This window comes from Topomyia yanbarensis, chromosome 3 (genome assembly GCF_030247195.1).
Source record: "Topomyia yanbarensis strain Yona2022 chromosome 3, ASM3024719v1, whole genome shotgun sequence".
NCBI lineage: Eukaryota > Metazoa > Arthropoda > Insecta > Diptera > Culicidae > Topomyia > Topomyia yanbarensis.
The window spans coordinates 112,484,720-112,504,065 of record NC_080672.1 but is presented as its reverse complement, the minus strand read 5'-3'; the positions used below and the strand labels follow the sequence as shown (position 1 = coordinate 112,504,065).

Genomic DNA, 19,346 nt, shown 5'->3' with positions numbered 1-19,346 from the left:
AGTTTGTTTAGTACCTATCAGCAAATTTGAATAGATGCAACAACCGCGGAACTACAGATAAGTGGCCACCGATTCGAGTGTGACTCATGCCATCTCTCGTCAGGTGTTGGTAGCCACCCGTGCAGGTCGAACGTGGTCTCGTGGTTTTTGCTTGTACCAAGCTCAAACAATTTCAAGTCAAACAAGATTTCTTTGTTTGGTGTCTAAACGAAACACACACATTTGAACGCGAAGGTGCAAAACCGGCTGAGCTGACATTGGCGATTTAGTGTCGAACAACCAGGGCTGGGTTTGAATTAGTTTGACGTGAGACATTTTCCACTGTTATTTTATCGCTGTATAATGTATAGCCTCTTATATAAAATAAAAATATATCGCACAAAAAATTTTGCTTCCTATTTCAGAGATACCCTCAACCGCAAAAGTTTATCCTTCTGGTTCAACAACCGACCGACCTCTTGCTGCGATACGATCACACCAGCTCCAGATCGATAGACACTTTCGATACCCTGCGGTTGCCCGAGCGGGTGAATGAAACCTCTCTGGCATTTGAACGAGCCAACGGTCAGGGTGTACTCGGTCTTCAAATAGTCCGACACGATCCCTGTCAACCAGAACATGTACTGCTGCCTATCAGTCTGCTCCTGGTCAGCCAGATCCAAATCGATAAAATTGAATTTCGTGGACATCAAAAGCACCGGTAGATGGTCTTTGAATTCACTACTACCAAAATTTCTGAGAAGGTGAAGAAATTTAGAAATCTCAAATTCAAAGATATCGTCCTATAATGGGGAATAACCTACCGCAACTTACTGCCCAAGTAATGGACAGCATTACAGTGACAAACGCCATACTCTTCAATTGCCGGATCAACGAGAACCGTATGTGTCTGTCCGGGATCAAGAAATCTTCGCAGTATTTGGGAATGATCCCTCTTCAGGTGCGAGGAAAAAAAGGAAGAACAAACCTGCTCCTGGCAACCGGTAATGGGACAATGAACAGGCATGCGTTGTATCTTGAGCAGTTTAGCAGATTTGACTTCTAATTTGACACAGTCGCTCTCTGATTGTACTGTGGTCTTATTCATAATCTCAGAACGCTCAGATGTTTTCTTGTCGGATTCAGATGTCGGCTCGTTCACTTTTACGAATGAAAAATCACCACAAAGAGTTTTCTTTCGCATAACAGTTTCCGTTTCGACCGAATTGCTCGTCGACTCGATCGCCCATTGTTCCTGACCTTCCGCAGGGGGAGCTTTCGTATCAGAATCGTAATCTTCGATAGTCTCATATGGGAGAACATATCTTATCCCTCCGATCGTGCCTGTTATCATTTTAGAAGGGTTTTTTCGGCGAACTTGGGCTTTGGAGGGAGTTGCAGTAGCATCGGACACATCTTCAGATCTCACTGCTGAAGAATGATCACAAATAAGTTTGGCTTGTTTTGGGTAGTGGTCTGATTTGTGACCAATAATTGTGTGGTCTAGATGCTTTCTGGAAACGTGTTTATTCGAGTTATTCTGTAAACGATGGCTCAACGATCCAGTTGTGATAAAAGAAGTTCTTTCTGTAAATAAACAAACTGTTAGTTGGTAGCGACAAGAAATTATTATTACATACTATCACTCCAGTTGTCTTCCACTTCAGAAAGCGAAGTGCTGTCACTGTCCGATTGCATTGAGCTAAGGGGGAGATAGCTTCTGCGAGACCCCATGGCCGGGCGATATGCGGCGAATTTGGTATGTTTGGTTTAAATAACAAAAAGGGAAAATTTTCACTTGTGGTTCGGTGATACTAACCAGTCGAATGAAATTAGCAACCTCATGACAGATAGAATAAGTCAATGCTAATTTGATGAGCGTCGCTTGAAAGGATAAAATTTTGGGTGTCGGATTCTTTGCGTTTCCTTTTTTCTTGTTGGAACATCAGTGTAGTGCAAAAAAGAGATAGACTGATTAGTCCCAAGTTTGAATGAGTGTAGCACCGACAACACCGTCAAAAACGAAAATGGCCTAAGTGATAAACACTTGATATTATTGTTTTATTTTTTTTTTATTCATTTCGTTTATTTGATAGGCACAAATGCGTTAGCTTGGCGGTGCCAAATTCTTTTGTTTTTACATTTTGGATATTTTAAAACTAGGAGGTTACAATGGTGAAATATTTTTTTTTTACATTTTGGATATTTTAAAACTAGGAGGTTACAATGGTGAAATATTTTTTTTTTTTAAAGAAAAATTTTACAGCTATCTTAAGACTAGAAATAAGATTCTATATACAAGAGAGGGAGCAAAAGATTTTTTTTATGAAAAATTTTAAAACAAGGAATTCAATAGTAATAGTTTTTTAGGAAATATTTACAGTTATCTTAAAACTAACAATATAGTTTGGTACACAAAAGGGGGAACAAATGTTTATGAGAAAATTCACCGGTGTTTTAAAACTAGGGATACAATTCTATTTACAAGATGGGGGACAATAGTTTTAACAAAGAGGTAAAATTACAACTATCTTAAAACTAGGAATACAGAATACAAATTTGAACTTTTTTAGCGGAGACTTATGCTTGGTCAAGATATTCAGAGGGGGCTGTAGAAGCAGTTGTATCAAGGACAGGGGAGAGAAAGCGTAGATGGTGACCGGGAGAGAAGAGCAAAACTTGCAACTTTCGGGCAAACGGGAGATCAGCGAGACAAATTAGCGCCTCAGTCTAGTAGGTCGGATTGGCGGATGGTATTCTTCGGACCCGCGGGGAATCCTTCAAAAGTCATCGGACCTCGAGTCGCTCTCGCTTCAGTTTCCGTAGTGGTAAGTGCGACGGCGGTTACATAGTTGCAGTCTGGAGCTGATCGGTCCCAAAAGGCAGGAGAAAACTTCTAAAACGAGAAATAAAAAGAGAGGGGCTAAATTGGGATATTTATCGTTTTTATGAAAGTATAAATAAGGGACATATAGGGGAAATCACGATTTGCCAGCATATCTCGGACTGCGACATTGGGTGGTCTACCTCGGGCCCGAAGGGAATTCTTTAACTGAGACCTGGCGTCTAAATACCCGGCGCATACCCAGACAACGTGCTCGATGTCGTGATAGCCCTCGTCACAAGCGCACAGACTACTCTCCGCAAGCCCAATACGCCGCAAATGCGCATCCAAGGTGTAGTGGTTGGACATAAGTCGGGACATTACACGAATAAAATCCCGACCCACATCCATCCCCCTGAACCAAGGCTTCGTTGATACCTTTGGGATAATGGAATGTAGCCATCGTCCAAGTTCACCATTGCTCCACGAGGTTTGCCAACTGCTGAGTGTCCTCTGACGACAAATACTAAAAAATTCGTTGAAGCAGATTGGTCTTTCATATATGTCACCATTTAATGCGCCCACCTTTGCTAATGAGTCGGCCTTTTCATTGCCCGGAATAGAGCAATGAGAGGGGACCCAAACAAAGGTAATTTGATAAGATTTTTCAGATAACGTACACAAGGACTCCCGTATCTTCCCCAGGAAATATGGGAATTGCTTTTTGGGCTTCATCGCACGAAGAGCCTCGATGGAGCTGAGGCTGTCCGAAATGATGAAGTAGTGATCTGTGGGCAGAGTGTCGATGATCCCAAGGGTGTACTGAATTGCAGCTAACTCTGCGACATAAACTGAAGCGGGATCATTGAGCTTGAATGAAGCGGTGATAGTATTGTTGAAGATACCGAAGCCAGTGGACCCATCGAGATTTGATCCGTCAGTGTAGAACATTTTGTCACAGTCGACTTCTCGGAATTTATTATAAAATATATTGGGGATCACTTGCGGGCGTATATGGTCCGGGATTCCACGAATCTCTTCCTTCATGGATGTGTCGAAGAACACAGTAGAATCAGAAGTATCTAGGAAACGAACACGGTTGGGAGTATATGAAGAAGGGTTAATGCTCTGTGCCATGTAGTCGAAGTACAAGGCCATAAATCGGGTTTGAGAATTAAGCTCGACGAGCCTCTCGAAGTTTTCAATCACCAACGGGTTCAGAATGTCGCATCGGATGAGCAATCGATATGAAAGTTCCCAAAATCGATTTTTTAGCGGAAGAACGCCCGCCAGCACTTCGAGACTCATCGTATGGGTCGAGTGCATGCAACCCAAGGCAATGCGCAAGCAACGATACTGGATTCGCTCCAGTTTGATGAAGTGTATGTTCGCAGCGGAGCGGAAACTGAAACACCCGTACTCCATCACCGACAATATCGTTGTTTGGTATAACCTGATCAGGTCTCCTGGGTGGGCACCCCACCATGTTCCAGTTATTGTTCGGAGAAAATTGATCCTTTGTTGGCATTTCTGTTTCAGATACCTAATGTGACATCCCCAGGTACCTTTAGAGTCGAACCATACCCCGAGATATTTAAATGTGAAAACCTGATTGATCGTTACACCCATTAATAGAAGCTGGAGTTGCGCCGGCTCACGCTTCCTAGAAAAAACAACCAACTCAGTTTTCTCCGTGGAGAACTCAATACCCAGCTGAAGAGCCCAAGCAGACAAATTGTCCAAGGTATTTTGTAATGGTCCTTGCAAGTCGGCAGCTTTGGGCCCTGTGACAGAGACCACGCTGTCGTCTGCAAGTTGCCTTAGCGTGCATGAATTGGCAAGACAATCGTCAATGTCATTCACGTAGAAATTGTAGAGCAGGGGACTTAGACTTGAGCCCTGGGGAAGACCCATGTAGCTAAATCGCAATGTTGTTAAATCGCCATGCGAAAAGTGCATGTGCTTTTCAGACAACAGGTTTAGCAAAAAGTTATTTAAAATTGGCGAAAGACCATGCTGGTGCAGCTTCTCTGACAGAATGTTGATAGAAACTGAGTCAAAAGCCCCCTTAATATCCAAGAAGACTGATGCCATCTGCTCTTTGTTAGCATAGCCCATTGGGATTTCTGTAGAAAGCAACGCAAGGCAATCGTTCGTCCCTTTGCCTTTGCGGAAGCCAAATTGTGTATCTGACAGTAAGCCATTTGCTTCAACCCAATTGTCGAGGCGATACAAGATCATTTTCTCGAACAACTTCCGAATACAGGACAGCATTGCAATCGGCCGATACGAGTTGTGGTCGGAGGCTGGTTTTCCTGGTTTTTGGATGGCGATGACCTTCACTTGCCTCCAGTCATGAGGGACAATGTTACCCTCAAGAAACTTGTTAAATAAATTCAACAAGCGCCTTTTTGCAGTGTCAGGCAGATTCTTCAGCAAGTTGAATTTGATTCTGTCTAACCCTGGGGCGTTATTGTTGCATGATAAGAGAGCAAGTGAGAACTCCACCATCGAAAACGGTGTTTCGTTCGCGGTATCGTGAGGAGACGCGGCGCGGCACGTTTTCTGTACCGGGACAGAGTCCGGACAGATCTTCTTGGCGAAAGCGAATATCCAACGGTTTGAATATTCCACATTCTCGTTGGTACTATTACGGTTACGCATACGTCGAGCCGTACCCCAAAGAGTGCTCATCGCTGTTTCTCTCGTTAACCCGTCGACGAACCGGCGCCAATAACTGCGTTTTTTGGCTTTCATTAGACTCTTCATTCGCCTTTCTAACGACGCGTACTGTAGATAGCTAGCGGGTAACCCGTCTTCCCGGAAGGCCTTATATGCAGTGGACTTTTCCGCGTACAGCTCTGAGCACTCTTTATCCCACCACAGGGTGGGAGACCGTCCATGGGTATTCGCGCTGGGTACTGGTTTAGTCTGAGCTTGATTCGCACTGTCGAGAATCAAGCCAGCCAAAAACCTGTACTCTTCCTCCGGAGGATGTTCTTGAGTGGATTCGATTTTAACGGATATCGCGGTCGCGTAACTCTTCCAATCAATGTTCCGTGTGAGGTCATACGAGACATTGATTGTTTCCGATGGTCTTGAACCGTTAGCAATTGAAATCACGATAGGCAAATGATCGCTACCGTGGGGATCAGGGATCACCTTCCACCTGCAATCTAACTGTAGCGATGTCGAGCATAGCGATAAATCCAACGCGCTTGCGCGTGCTGGTGGTGTAGGAATCCGCGTCATTTCTCCCGTGTTTAAGATGTTCATGTTGAAATTGTCGCAAAGATCTTGGATTAATGTTGATCTATTATCATCATGAAGACAGCCCCATACCGTACCGTGCGAGTTAAAGTCTCCCAGAACTAGCCGCGGTGCCGGTAAGGATTCCGTGATATTACAAAGCGTTCGGTGCCCTACCGAGGCTCTAGGAGGAATGTAGATGGAAGCAATGCAAAGGTCTTTACCTTTGATTAGAACTTGACAAGCGACAATTTCAATGCCTGGTGTCGAAGGGAGGTTAATTCGGTTGAAAGAATAGCACTTTTTGATCCCCAAAAGTACTCCTCCATAAGGGTTTTCTCGATCCAGACGGATTATATTAAAGTCGTGGAAGTTGAGATTTATATCGGAAGTTAACCAAGTTTCACATAATGCGAAAACATCACATTTTAAACTGTTTAGTAAGAATTTGAAGGAATCGATTTTCGGGAGGATACTTCTGCAATTCCACTGTAGGACAGTGATCGCATCAGTGACCTCGTTTGATGACTTAGCCATCGAAGGATACGATCGCTGCAAGGAGGGGCCATTTAGCAGTCAACTGTTTCAAAAATGTTTGCACCATAGGGAGAAAATGTATCAGAATGCTTTTAAGAGGATCAGTAACATTGAAAGCTGTGAAAATTAAGTCCACTATGTCAGAAAATTTCATTAGTCCGCTACTGGACTGAGTATTTGTTTGAAAAAAGGGAACACTTGGGGTTTTTGGTGTCCCTGGAAGTGGTGGATACTCCTTGTTAGAATTAAAATTTCCAAGTCCTGGAGCAAATTGCTTCGGCTTTAGTGCATCACTTCCGTTGGATTTATTGATTGTAGTTGGCGCACTCTGAGTGGACGACACCTTGGCACCCTTACGAGGCAATCTAGGGGAAGCTTGATTTTTCCTCTTCCTGGACTCCCCTGGGTTAACCAAAGATGTTCCCTCTTGTGGGTCGTCAGATTCTTGCTCAACGCCAGCCAAAAGAGCAAAGGAATTTTCGGAAGGGACAGATGGCGAAGCATTCTTAAGAATTTCTGCATAAGAGCGCTTCGAGCGTTCCTTAAGGGAGCGCTTAATTTTATCCCCGCGCTGTTTGTACGCGGGGCATGATTTAAGATCATGCGGAAGGCCCCCGCAGTAAATACACTTCTCAGTTTCTCCACTGCAAGCGTCATCCTCATGTTCTCCCTCGCATTTGCCGCACCTTTTCTTATTGCCACAATAGGTGGCTGTGTGGCCCAGCTGCTTGCAATTGCTGCAGTTCATTACCCGCGGTACAAACAGGCGAACCGGTAGACGAACCTTATCCAGGAGAACATAGTTGGGGAGGGAAGACCCGGAGAAAGTCACCCGAATCGAGTCTGACAATGAATAAGTTGTCTTATTATTCTCAGTTTTTGCTGAATACAATTGCTTGCATTCCAGAATCTTCACATGTTCAAGTGAGGGGTCCTTAAAGCAACCAACTCCATACTTCAACACGTCTTCGCACTTCAAACCCGGTTCGGCAACGACCCCGTCGATCTCCACTGCCAAACAAGGTATATACACCTTAAATTGCTTTGTAAAGCGCTCGCTGCGAGCAATCTGGTTTGCCTGGTCGAGGTCATTCACTAATATGCGTATCTTATTAGCTCTAACACGTGTTATCTGAGCTACGGCCGGGTAGTTAGCAGTCAGCTCCCGTGAGATCTCTAAAATATTAAGCGATTTCGTAATGGGCCGGAAATAGACCACCCAGGGCCCAGTTGAACTGGGTGGGTATGTTTTAATACGAGGAGGACTGGGGGAATCAGGGGAGGGAGTAATTTCGGGTTTATCCGGTATATCCATGGGAATATCATTCCCATCCAATGTTACTTCGCCCTCGGCCATTTAGGCACGAGGATAGCACGTGGTGTAAACGAGAGATGAAACTTATATTCAGGGGAAAGGGATCTAAGAAGTAGCGACAGATCGGGGGAAAGGGAAATGAGAAAAAAAAAAGATACTTAGCTTATATAGCGGCTTGTCCGGTTATTGAACTATTCACTTCACCAACCTAGGCACCGGCGAACAAAGCCTGCCGCAAACAATGACTGGCCTTCACAATGTATATATTTATATTGATCCACTCTATGCACAGCACAAGAAAACGATCTGCTTCGATCGAGAGTTCAGACGATTGATGATATTATTGTTACAGTTGAAAACTGTAAAATCCAACCAGCGACAATCGTTTTTTCGCTTGTTTAGTGCTATTCCATCACGTCGGAAGTGGTGCGCATTATAGCGCATCAGTGTACGAATATTGCGCACTACCTCCAACGTGATTCCACAAGAGAAAATACGATTGTCGTTAGTTGGATTTTCCTGTCTTCAATTGCAACCAGAAAATTGCCGCAACTGCCTTGACAATGTTGTGTGACAGTTAAAACCGGAGCATGAATCAATATTAAGCGGATGGCTTCTACTCCACTCCCGAAGCCTTGTTAGGTTTGTTCAGTTGTTAACATCCCTCCTACGGGCGGCTACTATTTGTTTCTGAGTTCTGGCTCCAGAATGGTTCAATTGGACTCAGGTGCCTTGAAAGACCATCAATAGTCTAATAACATTCGCTAGAAGTTAGAGTCGATACACAAAAAGCTTTTTATCACCACGGGCAAAGATTTTCTCAAACATAGTGTTTGAGAAAATCTCATCGTAGCCGTTTTAGGAAAGATGGAGTCGAATAGGAAAAGAGTCTACTCTGCTCGCTACAGCTGAAAACCGTAAAACTTCTTACACCCGAAAATACCCAAAAATAGTTTACTGCAAGAAATGTATGTTTTACCGGGAAATACTTATCTTACATTCCGGGTTTCGAACTCAGGCCTTCCTACTTGCTACGCTTACGTTTTCGTACAGCGCTTTATCCAACATGGTCAACAACCGCCAATGAAGGATGCCACTTAGCCCACTGAACTGGTAATTGAGAGTTAAAAATAAATTGTTCATGCGCATGTCAAATAAAAATTACTACGCAAAAAATATTACGTTTGCAGGCAAAGTCTGACCTGATGAAGGTCGTTGTTCCACGTTTTCCATGTGGTTTGGTAGGTTGTCGGTGTCCAGCAAAATGGGCGTACGCTGGAAACAACACTACTCCCTGCCTATCGCGAGTTTAACAGTCGCCACTCTTTCATTTGGTTCTCCTTGAAGGTAGATGGCGGGGTCAGAAGGTAGGAACTGGGAAAAGAAAACTAATTGAAGGCAAGTTGATGCAAAAAATCTCACGATTTTTTTATGATACCTATTAAATCACATCGAGGCGCAAAGAAAAGTTGAATGATTGTTGCTTTTTCCATGATCCAGAACAAAGTGAAAGATCAGATCTTTGGAGACCTCAGTTCAAAGCATGAGTAAAAATTTCGTAACCGGAACTACGAAATCGTTTAAGAAATGACGCAAATTTTCTCTCAGAATTTGCACCTTCATCGCAAAATCCCGGATCCAGCCGAATGACTTTCCAAACTCAGAGACAAAAAGTATCGCCTCCACTATAGTTTATTCTGTGGTTAAAGGTCGCAGAAGCTATTGTCTCAAAATAGGGTGATGCCTGCGTCGTGATCATCCGCCAAAAGTAGTTCGACTCCAACCACGACTGGATCCAGTTGGTGCTCAACCACTTTTCTGACAGTTTATTCGAAGAAACTCCAACCAACGCTCGCTCTTCTTCACATTGCGGGATAATTTACAGAAACCTTTATCTATGTTGAGCTGGCCGCCAATTCGAGGGGCCAGTCAATATTAACATGTAAACCGTGTAGAGGGCCAGTCAATATTAACAAATTGATTTGTTCCATCTCAATTAACAAAACTACCTTATTGTATACCAGTTATAAATTTGACACCGTAGCGGACGATAGTTGAACTATAATATAGAAAGCTCGATTATGGCAACTCTTGCACAAAAAACGCCTACTTCTCTGCGTAAAATTATTCTCACTTACGTTAATCGCGGGAAAAGTGGAACAAATGAAGGTCCGAACAAAGGGAAATGATCAAAAGGAAACAAAAGGGATTTATTCAAAAGCCAATCAGAACGAATTACGCGCGAACACACGATACCGCCAAAGGGTACGCATGAACAGATTCCCGATAAGTTCGTTACTTTGGTGGAGACCGTTCTGGAGATCAGTTGCGTTTGACTAAAAATTTAAAGTTCGTGTTGCGCGTATAGAGTTTGAGGCAAAAGTACTGTGTGCCTTTAATTTGAAATTGAAAAAAATGTTTAATAGTTTTTCCAACTAATTTTAGATTTTAGGTGCGAAATTCGTTTAATTGATTGAGTGATTGTGTGAACTAAGCTTGGTGCTAATCAGGTAAGCCATTTTCCGTTTTAAATGAGTGCGTTAGTAACGTGAATGTGCATTGAACAGGTAATGCTACCCGTTCAAAGTGGGTGCTAGTTCTGGGTGAAGAACGCAACATCGTGGTCGAATCGCTAGTTGGCAAGCCGTTGGATCTCCACCAATACCTATACGGGGACACATCTACCCCAAGAACTCGGCCGTCGTCATTTCTAGCCTACGGTGCGGCCTCCTAGCCTGATCGACCCGACAACAATGAACTACGCTACTGCCACCCGAAGATCCTCGAAACCCAAACTCCGAGGGATTGTCATCGTTACCCTGCCGGCCGGCATATCAAGTAAGCTCGTTCCGTTACCGTTGTGCGCCTTCACTGTGGTTTCAAGATTTCGTCCTGATTCGCGTGATCAGAGTATACTGAACTACCGTAGGTTAGAGTAAGATCGGGAATACCTAACCCGCCCGAGTTAAGAGTCTTTGGCCGGACACTATCTGGTACAGTGATCCTTCTTATGAAGGTGGCGCTTAAATCACTGTAACTTGATAACCGTGTTACTTCAATTTCGGTAGTAAAGTCGCGAGGTTATGCGTTTAGTTGAAAGGAAGAAAGAAGACGATTACAACCGTAGTACTTTAATCTCATGTGTCAATTACTTAATAACGCGCTTCCCTACACTGGACACGTGCCCTATGCTAATCGGAGGTTTGTACCTCGCAGTGATGGGGAGGGGGAGGTTGGAAAGTTCTAGAAAAGTCTTGCGTAATTAGTATATGGCCCCATATGCAACTGCATCACTGCAGTTCAGTTACTCATCAAAAATTATATGAAATTCAGTAATCGGATTCACAAAGATCACACAAATAATGCTCAGCACGCTGAATAATTGCGATAATTGTGTTTGCAATGTCCAGACAGTGCGCTGACTAGTATACTCCAATTGTGCTTGGATAAATGCAGCAAATTCTTTGACATTTTCGGACTCACACAAGCACAAAAGTTTGTATTTGAACGCAAGTTTGCAAGCTCCGCCAATGGTTGGCATGTTTGGATGCAGTTCAAAAGCGAATCTTGTGCTTTATCCAACTCATCGACAGTTGTAGAACTGGTCCTGGACCAACAAAATTAGTCGCAGCGCCCCCTCTAGCTAATTTGTCCGACCGCCAACATTGATTTTCAGCAATATCGCAATGACAGGGTACCTATAGAAAGTGGATAACATTATAAATGCCAAGTTCTTCAATTTGGGTTCGGCATGCGATTAATAATTTCGATCTCGAATCTGCCGAACTAAGCTCTTACAGGGCAGCCTGATTGTCAGAGCAAAAATAGATCCTTTTACAACAAATTTCTTATTGAAGTGCTGATTATACGCCACACAGAATCGTAAAGATTTCTCCTTGGAATACGATAAAGTGTCTACCAAGTGATTGAGATTGGTTTAATCTCATTTCACGACAATAGACCGTATTCTTCAAGTTGACGCTCAAGACAGCCATTTCTCGCGAGGAGGAATTTTCATATTGAAAGTTTTAAAAGGAAAACAACATGGTTACTGTTTCAGAGCCCAGTAAGCTCAAGACGATATGCGCAAGAAAGTGTTTCATAAAGACATATAGTGGTTATATGTTCAAGCATGCCTCTTAAGCAGCAGTAGGTATTGTCGAGAACCCAACAGCCATCGCCATTAAGACAATCTTTTGAGGATGGTTTAACTTTAATTGGATTGTCATGACTTCCCCCTTCTGCCACCACACAAGGCACCTGTATGCCAGTTTTGGTCTAACAATTGTTGTGTAGATCATGTAGTTGTGAATGTAGTTGGGTTTGAGTCCCCAAGATTTGTCAAAAGCCTTCTGAAATCGATGTGTCTAATAAAGTTATAATTCTAGAGTTACCCCAACGTAATTAACTTGATCTGCGACAATGATTTCAGAGTCGAAGAACTGCAACGGTCGAGCTCCGAATTTAATCCTTCGTTGCGTGGAAAGCACCATTGATGTTTAATTTGGATTTACTAATAGTCCAACATGAAGACATCATTGCTAACGAACACGTAAGGCTTGATGCATCATATCAAAAAGCATGTTAATGCAAATACCAGTAATCATTATATGATAATCATCGGCGAAACCAAATGTCAGATACCCAAGCTGATTAGGTTTCCTCTCTTTCCTCCTTTGTGTTACCGCTCTTTCGCGCACATGCTTAGAATAGGAGATTTTCAAAAATTCTGTTGACCTTGCACGATCAATTTCATTACATTTACGAATTTATATTTTCAGTGCAGAATCGATCAGTATATTCAACACGAAGTGATCAAAAATAGATGCAAGCTTGAAAGCGACCTTCATGGGTTTAAATCAATTTTGGAGGAGTTTTTCATCTACGGCCAACAAATAAAAAATTTAATTTTTTGTGTCAATTGAGTCACCTCTCGAGCCATGGAACCCCCGTTTTGCAAAATTGTCAAAACTCTTGTTTTTCTTTTGATTATATCTACGGTTCTATTTATTCCAGAATCAAACCGCAATATGTTATTTTGGAGGAATTTGTTCAAAGAGTTTAGAGAAAATATCTGTTTCTAGTGGCGATTGTTGCCTTTCTCTATGGAAAGGATATCACTCTGAAAGTTGGCTTTTTAACCGAGGACCGGAGGGCCGAGTCTCATATACCATTCGTACCAGTTCGTTGAGATCAGCAAATGTCCGAATGTGTGTGTGTGTGTGTGTGTGTGTGTGTGTGTGTGTGCGTGTGTATGTATTTTCTAATCTCACTCACTTTTCTCAGTGATGGCTGAACTAAATTGCTCAAATTTAGTTTCAAATGTAAGGTATAACGCTTCCATAAACTGCCATTAATTTTTTTCTATCGGACTTCCAGTTCCGGAGTTACGGGTTGGAGAGTGCGGTCACACGGCAAATTCATATAAACTGGTAAAACATAATAAAAAGGGGCCAACATTACTTGGATTTACGGGTCTAGATCACTTATTACACATTGAACACTTATGATCGTTGTTAATGACCCGGGACTTTCCAAGTTCGAAAGTAAATGTCACACCTTTTTTCAGCGAATTCTTGGCCGATTTTTAAAAATTTAATTTCTGAACACAAATGTCGGTTTCTAAGCATTGCGTGTATCCAGTTCGTGATATAAGAAGGTACTTCATGACCTCGTGCTGCTTCCAAAATGGATTCGAAAGATACGTTGTCAGAAGCACCTTCAATATCGAGAAAAACTTCTAAACTTGATTGCTTTTCGAAAAAGCTGCATTATCTAACAGGGTGGTACTAGACTACCCCCTCTGATATTCATGTTGCATTACATGCAGCGTCCAAGCCAACATCCTGTAAGTAGTGGTCCATTAAACGTTCCGCTGATTTGAGAAAGAACGAAGTCAGACTGATCATTCTAGCTAGCTCGTTGCCCCCTCATAAGAGACGCGACCACCCTGGGGAATGAATTTAAAAATTATTTCCCGCCACGCTAATGGAATGTATCCTGTTACAAGACTGCAAGAACTGTCCCGGAGACTTATAGGGAGCAAAACTTTCAATCGCCTATTCGATCGATTTAGTTTTCACAATTCTACGAGCAAATGCCCAAAAATCAAAACTACCTGAAAAGAACTCTGTGGCAGTCGTCAAAGATGGCTCCGTAGAGCTTAGAAAGTGTGCGTCAAAAAGACGGTTAAGCACTACATCTTCGTCAGAGGAGTATTCACCATTAGCAGTTCCAATCGAACTGGCACGAAAGTCTTTCGATTTCGAAACTGACTTCTTTTATCTACTAGTCTCGTTGAGACTTGAGGCATTTGTACAGAGGCTTTTTCAATTACTTCGCTCAGAGGATGGAGGGCATTTTTCTACGCTTTGCGAGCCAACAGGCGTCTGCAATTCCAAGGTCTTCTACATAACTTTTCAAGTCGAACAAGTTCGATATTCCACCAAGGTTTTCCTCTAGAAGCACGCATAACTTGAAAGATATTCGCCAAGCTCTCTTCATAGAGGCCCCAACGAGATGTTTAAATGATCACAGACGATATTCCTATGATCAGATAATGACGATTCGAACTCGTTTAGTACTAGCCAGTTTGCCATCCCACGCGTAATGCCATCCGAGCAGAGAGTTTCGTCTAACGCCTCTTCTCTGCCAGCTCGTGCAATTATTGGGCGATTTCTACATTAAGTATGTGCAGATTGGTTCTTCTTAACTATTCCATCAATTCGGTGCCTTTCAAATTTATATTTGAGTTGCCCCAAATTATGTGGTGTTTATTTGCAGCATCGCCGAATATGAGGGGAGACCCTTTTCTGTTACAATATGCAACCCTTTTGAAATCATTAGAAGGTCGTGGTTCATTATTCAGCAAGTATGACAAACTTATGACTTGACCAAAAAAACGATCACAGAAAAACTTTTGTAACTTTTCAAAAATTAAGATAAAAATTCTGCAAAAAAACATGAAGACGCACAATAACTTTGCACATTATATCTCAATGACTTTTGAGGGATTGAAGGCTTTTTAGAGATTTAGGCAGTTTTGCTGAAAACCTGGTCAAGTCTCCAAATGTTCCTCTACTTCAACTCGCCGTATGCCACACGGCTTCTTGGGTGGTTTTGTCCGGAGAAAGACAATAGATTCCTTTTTTGATTTTTTTACAATGGAGAATGCAATTTTCGCACTGACCCAGTACACGTGCATTAGTAGATGCTACCACACGGAATGTACTGGAGTGTCGGGCTCCACCATGATAAGGTAATACCGACTAAACTCCATTGGGCTCCGCCATTGTTCTCCCCAGGGACTACCTCTCTGTATTACTTCTGGGGGGATTGCTGTAGTTGATGTACTCACTCACTCTCGCTCACGCGTTCATGCATCCTATATGAGGCTTACTTGGTTGCTCGCTCTGTCACACCCAGATTCACTCTCTAACACTCCATATGAGGCTTACTTTTGTGCTCACCTTTTTCGTACCTTTTGAGGCTTACTTTTGTGCTCACCCCTAACATACCATGTGAGGCTGACTTGGAGGCTCACCCCTTCACTCCTCTGCCACGCCACGAAACATCAATAGCGAAGTCCCAACATACTACGCTGCGACCCTCCCATCTTGCATTAGGCAGTCCACATATACGCCTATTCACTCACTCTTCTGCCTTGTATCGGGGAGGCTGGGTTTACCCCTTACGCGGTTGCCAGTCGCTGTGCCAAACCTGCCTCAGCATGAACAGACCATTCACTCACTTTTTTGCGCTCGGCCTTTTTCCGCTCCAACTAACCAATTACTAGTTAGTCGTGCCCGTCGTCTGTTGCTCGGTGCGCCAGATTCTCTGTAGCCTGCAGGCAATCTGGGTGGTCGCAGTCGAGACTGCGTTCCACTTCTCCACCGCTTGACACATCCGCTGAATAAGGGTATCAGGGGTTGTGTCCCAGCCGCAGACGGATAGCATTGCTCTTCTTTCGACGTCGAAGCGAGGACATATGAATAGTATGTGCTCGGCAGTTTCGTCAACACCTGGGCAGTCAGGGCAGACGGGGACCTCCGCGTGCCCGAACCTGTGGAGGTACTGTCGGAAGCAGCAATGGCCTGACAGGAATTGTGTCAGATGGAGGTGAACTTCCCCATGGGGTCTACCGACCCAGCTCGATATGTTAGGTATCAGCCGTTGGGTCCACCTACCTTTCGAGGAGTTATCCCACTCACGCTGCCATCTGGCGATCGAAGCCACCCTGGTGCGCTCGTGGGCTCCTCTAGTGCCACGCAGCCGACTGGCATCGTGCTCGCTATCACGCAGGATGCATCGTGTTTTACCGTGCGGTAAGCAGATCTCACTCTGAGGCACATCACGCGGTAGGTGCGCTCCAGTTTCTCTAGGTAACTGGTTACCCTCAGTGCTCTTGACCAGGACGGGCCGCCGTAGGATGAGGATAGATACGGCAACGCCTGCCAGTAGCCTACGTTTGCTGGGGCACACCTTTGAGCTGTTGGACATCATCCTCGATAATGCCGCAACAGCAGTCGAAGCTCTCTTGCACGTATAGTCGACATGGCTGCCGAAGGTCAGCTTGTCGTCTATGATGACTCCGAGAGACTTCAGACTCCGCTGTGAAAAGATCCCACATGGATAACTGCATGTTGTGCCGACTTGCGGTTGTTGACGATAACCACCTCCGTCTTATGCTGAGCGAGCTCCAGGCCTCTCGCGCTCATCCATTCCGCCACCGTGTTGATCGCGTGTTCTGCGGTTAGTTCTACCTCGGGGATTGACTCCCCGTAGACCTCCAAGGTTACGTCGTCGGCAAAGCTGACGATCTTGACCCCGGGAGGGAACTTTAATCTCAAAACCCCGTCATACATGAGGTTCCATAATATCGGGCCTAGGATCGATCCCTGCGGGACTCCGGCGGTAATAGGAACCCTTTTCTGACCGGCATCGGTCTCGTATAGCAGTACGCGGAAGTAACTTTCCAGGATCCGGTACAGACCCACCGGTAGGCTAAGCCGGTGTAACGAGAGCGCGATGGCATCCCAGCTTGCGCTGTTGAATGCGTTCTTCACGTCAAGTGTCACTAACGCACAGTATCGAATGCTTCGCCCTTTCCGTTTGATCGCTATCTCGGCAGTCTTTATTACTGAGTTCATAGCGTCCACCGTGGACTTACCCTTTCGAAAACCAAACTGGTGGCTTGACAGGCCGTCCGTGCCTTCTGAGTACGGGGTTAGCGTGTTGAGGATGATCCTCTTCAGCAATTTGCCAGTCGTGTCGATCAGACAGATTGGTCTGTACGCCAATGGGTCGCCTGGCGGCTTCCCGGGCTTCACCAACAGCACAAATTTCTGCCTTTTCCATCTATCGGGGAAGCGACACTCGTCAAGGTATCTCTGCATAGCTTGCCTGAACATGTTCGGATTCGCTATGATCGCTGCCTTGAAAGCACTGTTTGGAACTCCATCCGGCCCTGGAGCTTTGTTCATTGCTAGGGAGTTAGCCACTACGAGTAGTTCTTCATTCGTCACCGGAGCCACCATTTCGGCCGCGCCCACAATGTCTTGCGGTGCAGGTGGCCAGGGGCTTGTGGATCCAGACGGGAAGAATACTTCGATAATTCTCGCCAACCGGTCCGGAGACCGTTCTGGGGGTGTAGAGCCCCATTTGGTCTTAGCCATCACGATTCTGTAGGCCACGGATTCGCGTTGGCATTATCGCACAGGTTGTTGAAACACGCTCTCTTGCTGCTTTTAATAATAGATTCCTATCAACCTCCTAGTGTACCACAGCCTCATCTGTTGTTACTCGCCTCTTACGATATGCGAACAAAAACCGAACAATTCTTTGCTGAAATATTTTGAAAGATTTCAGCCCGTCGGATACTAGACGACTGTAGTATCGGATTTGGGTGGATTTGATTGAAAGAATACCACTTCCTTCGTAAGAGTATTCTCGATCCAAACGAATAATAAGCAAAACGTGAAAGTTGAGGTGTATTTCTGAAGTAAGTCATGTTTCGCATAATCTGGCTTTTACAACGAAGCTTAGGTGATAGGATGTTTGTTGTTTTTCTATTACTTCTAGGTACAGCATATGTTCCCTTCTGGGGTTCATCACAGTCGCCTTCGTCAGTAAACAAGTTACGTAGCGTTCGGTGACGTAGCTATTCTTAGCATTTCTGCAAAAGTTCGCTTTGAGTGTCCCTGAAGGGAGCGCTTAGATTTATCCTCACGCTATTTGTACGCGGGACATGTCGGGATATCATGTGAATTTCCCCCACAATAGAGACACTTCTTAACATCCCTTCTTGAGAAACCATCCACATGATTCCCACCGCCTTTTCCACAATGCAATTAGTACAGAATGTGACCCGCGGCACAAAGAGGAGAACAGATAGACTAACCTTGCCAAAGAGGAGATAGTTAAGTAGAGCTGATCCGGCGAAGGTCCGTCAGCTGCGACTGATGCTGAATGCAAACGTTTGCAATCCAGTAACTTCACTTGCAGGAGTATTTAAAACAAATTCAAACTCGAATCGGAGACGGCCCCATAGACTTCAACCTGATTTACTGGTACATATACTCTGTATTCGTTCGTAAAAGGCTTGTATCCAGCAATATCACACCTGATTTAAACTATTTACCACCACCCGAAGCTTATCAGGTCGTATTTTCAATAGTTTCGTCACAACCGAATGTCATTCCGTTAGAACTCGAGAAATCTCCAATAAATTGAAACACTTCTTGTCTTTGGCCCGGAAGGTGATAACGTTAATCCCGGTGGACGAACATGGATGAATCTTGAGCCGAGAAACCGATTTTGTTTCGACATCCATCTCACCTTGTGGTGAACCACTTTCGAAGAAGTAATTTTTTGCACGGGCCTACTACTCAGTTCACGCTAGGAGGAGAACCAAGAAAGAGGAACTCAATATAATAGCGGTACTTATCTTGGAGAACGGTATCAAGGCAGTTCACAGCCATGTTTCGCATAATCTGGCTTTTACAACGAAGCTTAGGTGATAGGATGTTTGTTGTTTTTCTATTACTTCTAGGTACAGCATATGTTCCCTTCTGGGGTTCATCACAGTCGCCTTCGTCAGTAAACAAGTTACGTAGCGTTCGGTGACGTAGCTATTCTTAGCATTTCTGCAAAAGTTCGCTTTGAGTGTCCCTGAAGGGAGCGCTTAGATTTATCCTCACGCTATTTGTACGCGGGACATGTCGGGATATCATGTGAATTTCCCCCACAATAGAGACACTTCTTAACATCCCTTCTTGAGAAACCATCCACATGATTCCCACCGCCTTTTCCACAATGCAATTAGTACAGAATGTGACCCGCGGCACAAAGAGGAGAACAGATAGACTAACCTTGCCAAAGAGGAGATAGTTAAGTAGAGCTGATCCGGCGAAGGTCCGTCAGCTGCGACTGATGCTGAATGCA

The 19,346-nt window shown here is 44.2% G+C and overlaps 2 protein-coding genes across 2 annotated transcripts in view; both read right to left on the bottom strand.

Annotated features, from left to right (window-relative positions):
- LOC131688550 (beta-1,4-glucuronyltransferase 1) overlaps positions 1-19,346 on the bottom strand; it is a 128,010-nt gene that overhangs the window by 59,022 nt on the left and 49,642 nt on the right. The window lies entirely within an intron of this gene.
- On the bottom strand, positions 338-1,817 carry LOC131688551 (uncharacterized). Its single transcript, XM_058972865.1, has 3 exons — positions 1,620-1,817; positions 804-1,566; positions 338-735 (listed from the first exon to the last, which is right to left on the bottom strand). Exons 1-3 carry the CDS (start codon positions 1,711-1,713, stop codon positions 396-398), a joined length of 1,197 nt encoding a protein of 398 aa, XP_058828848.1. The 5' UTR covers positions 1,714-1,817; the 3' UTR covers positions 338-395.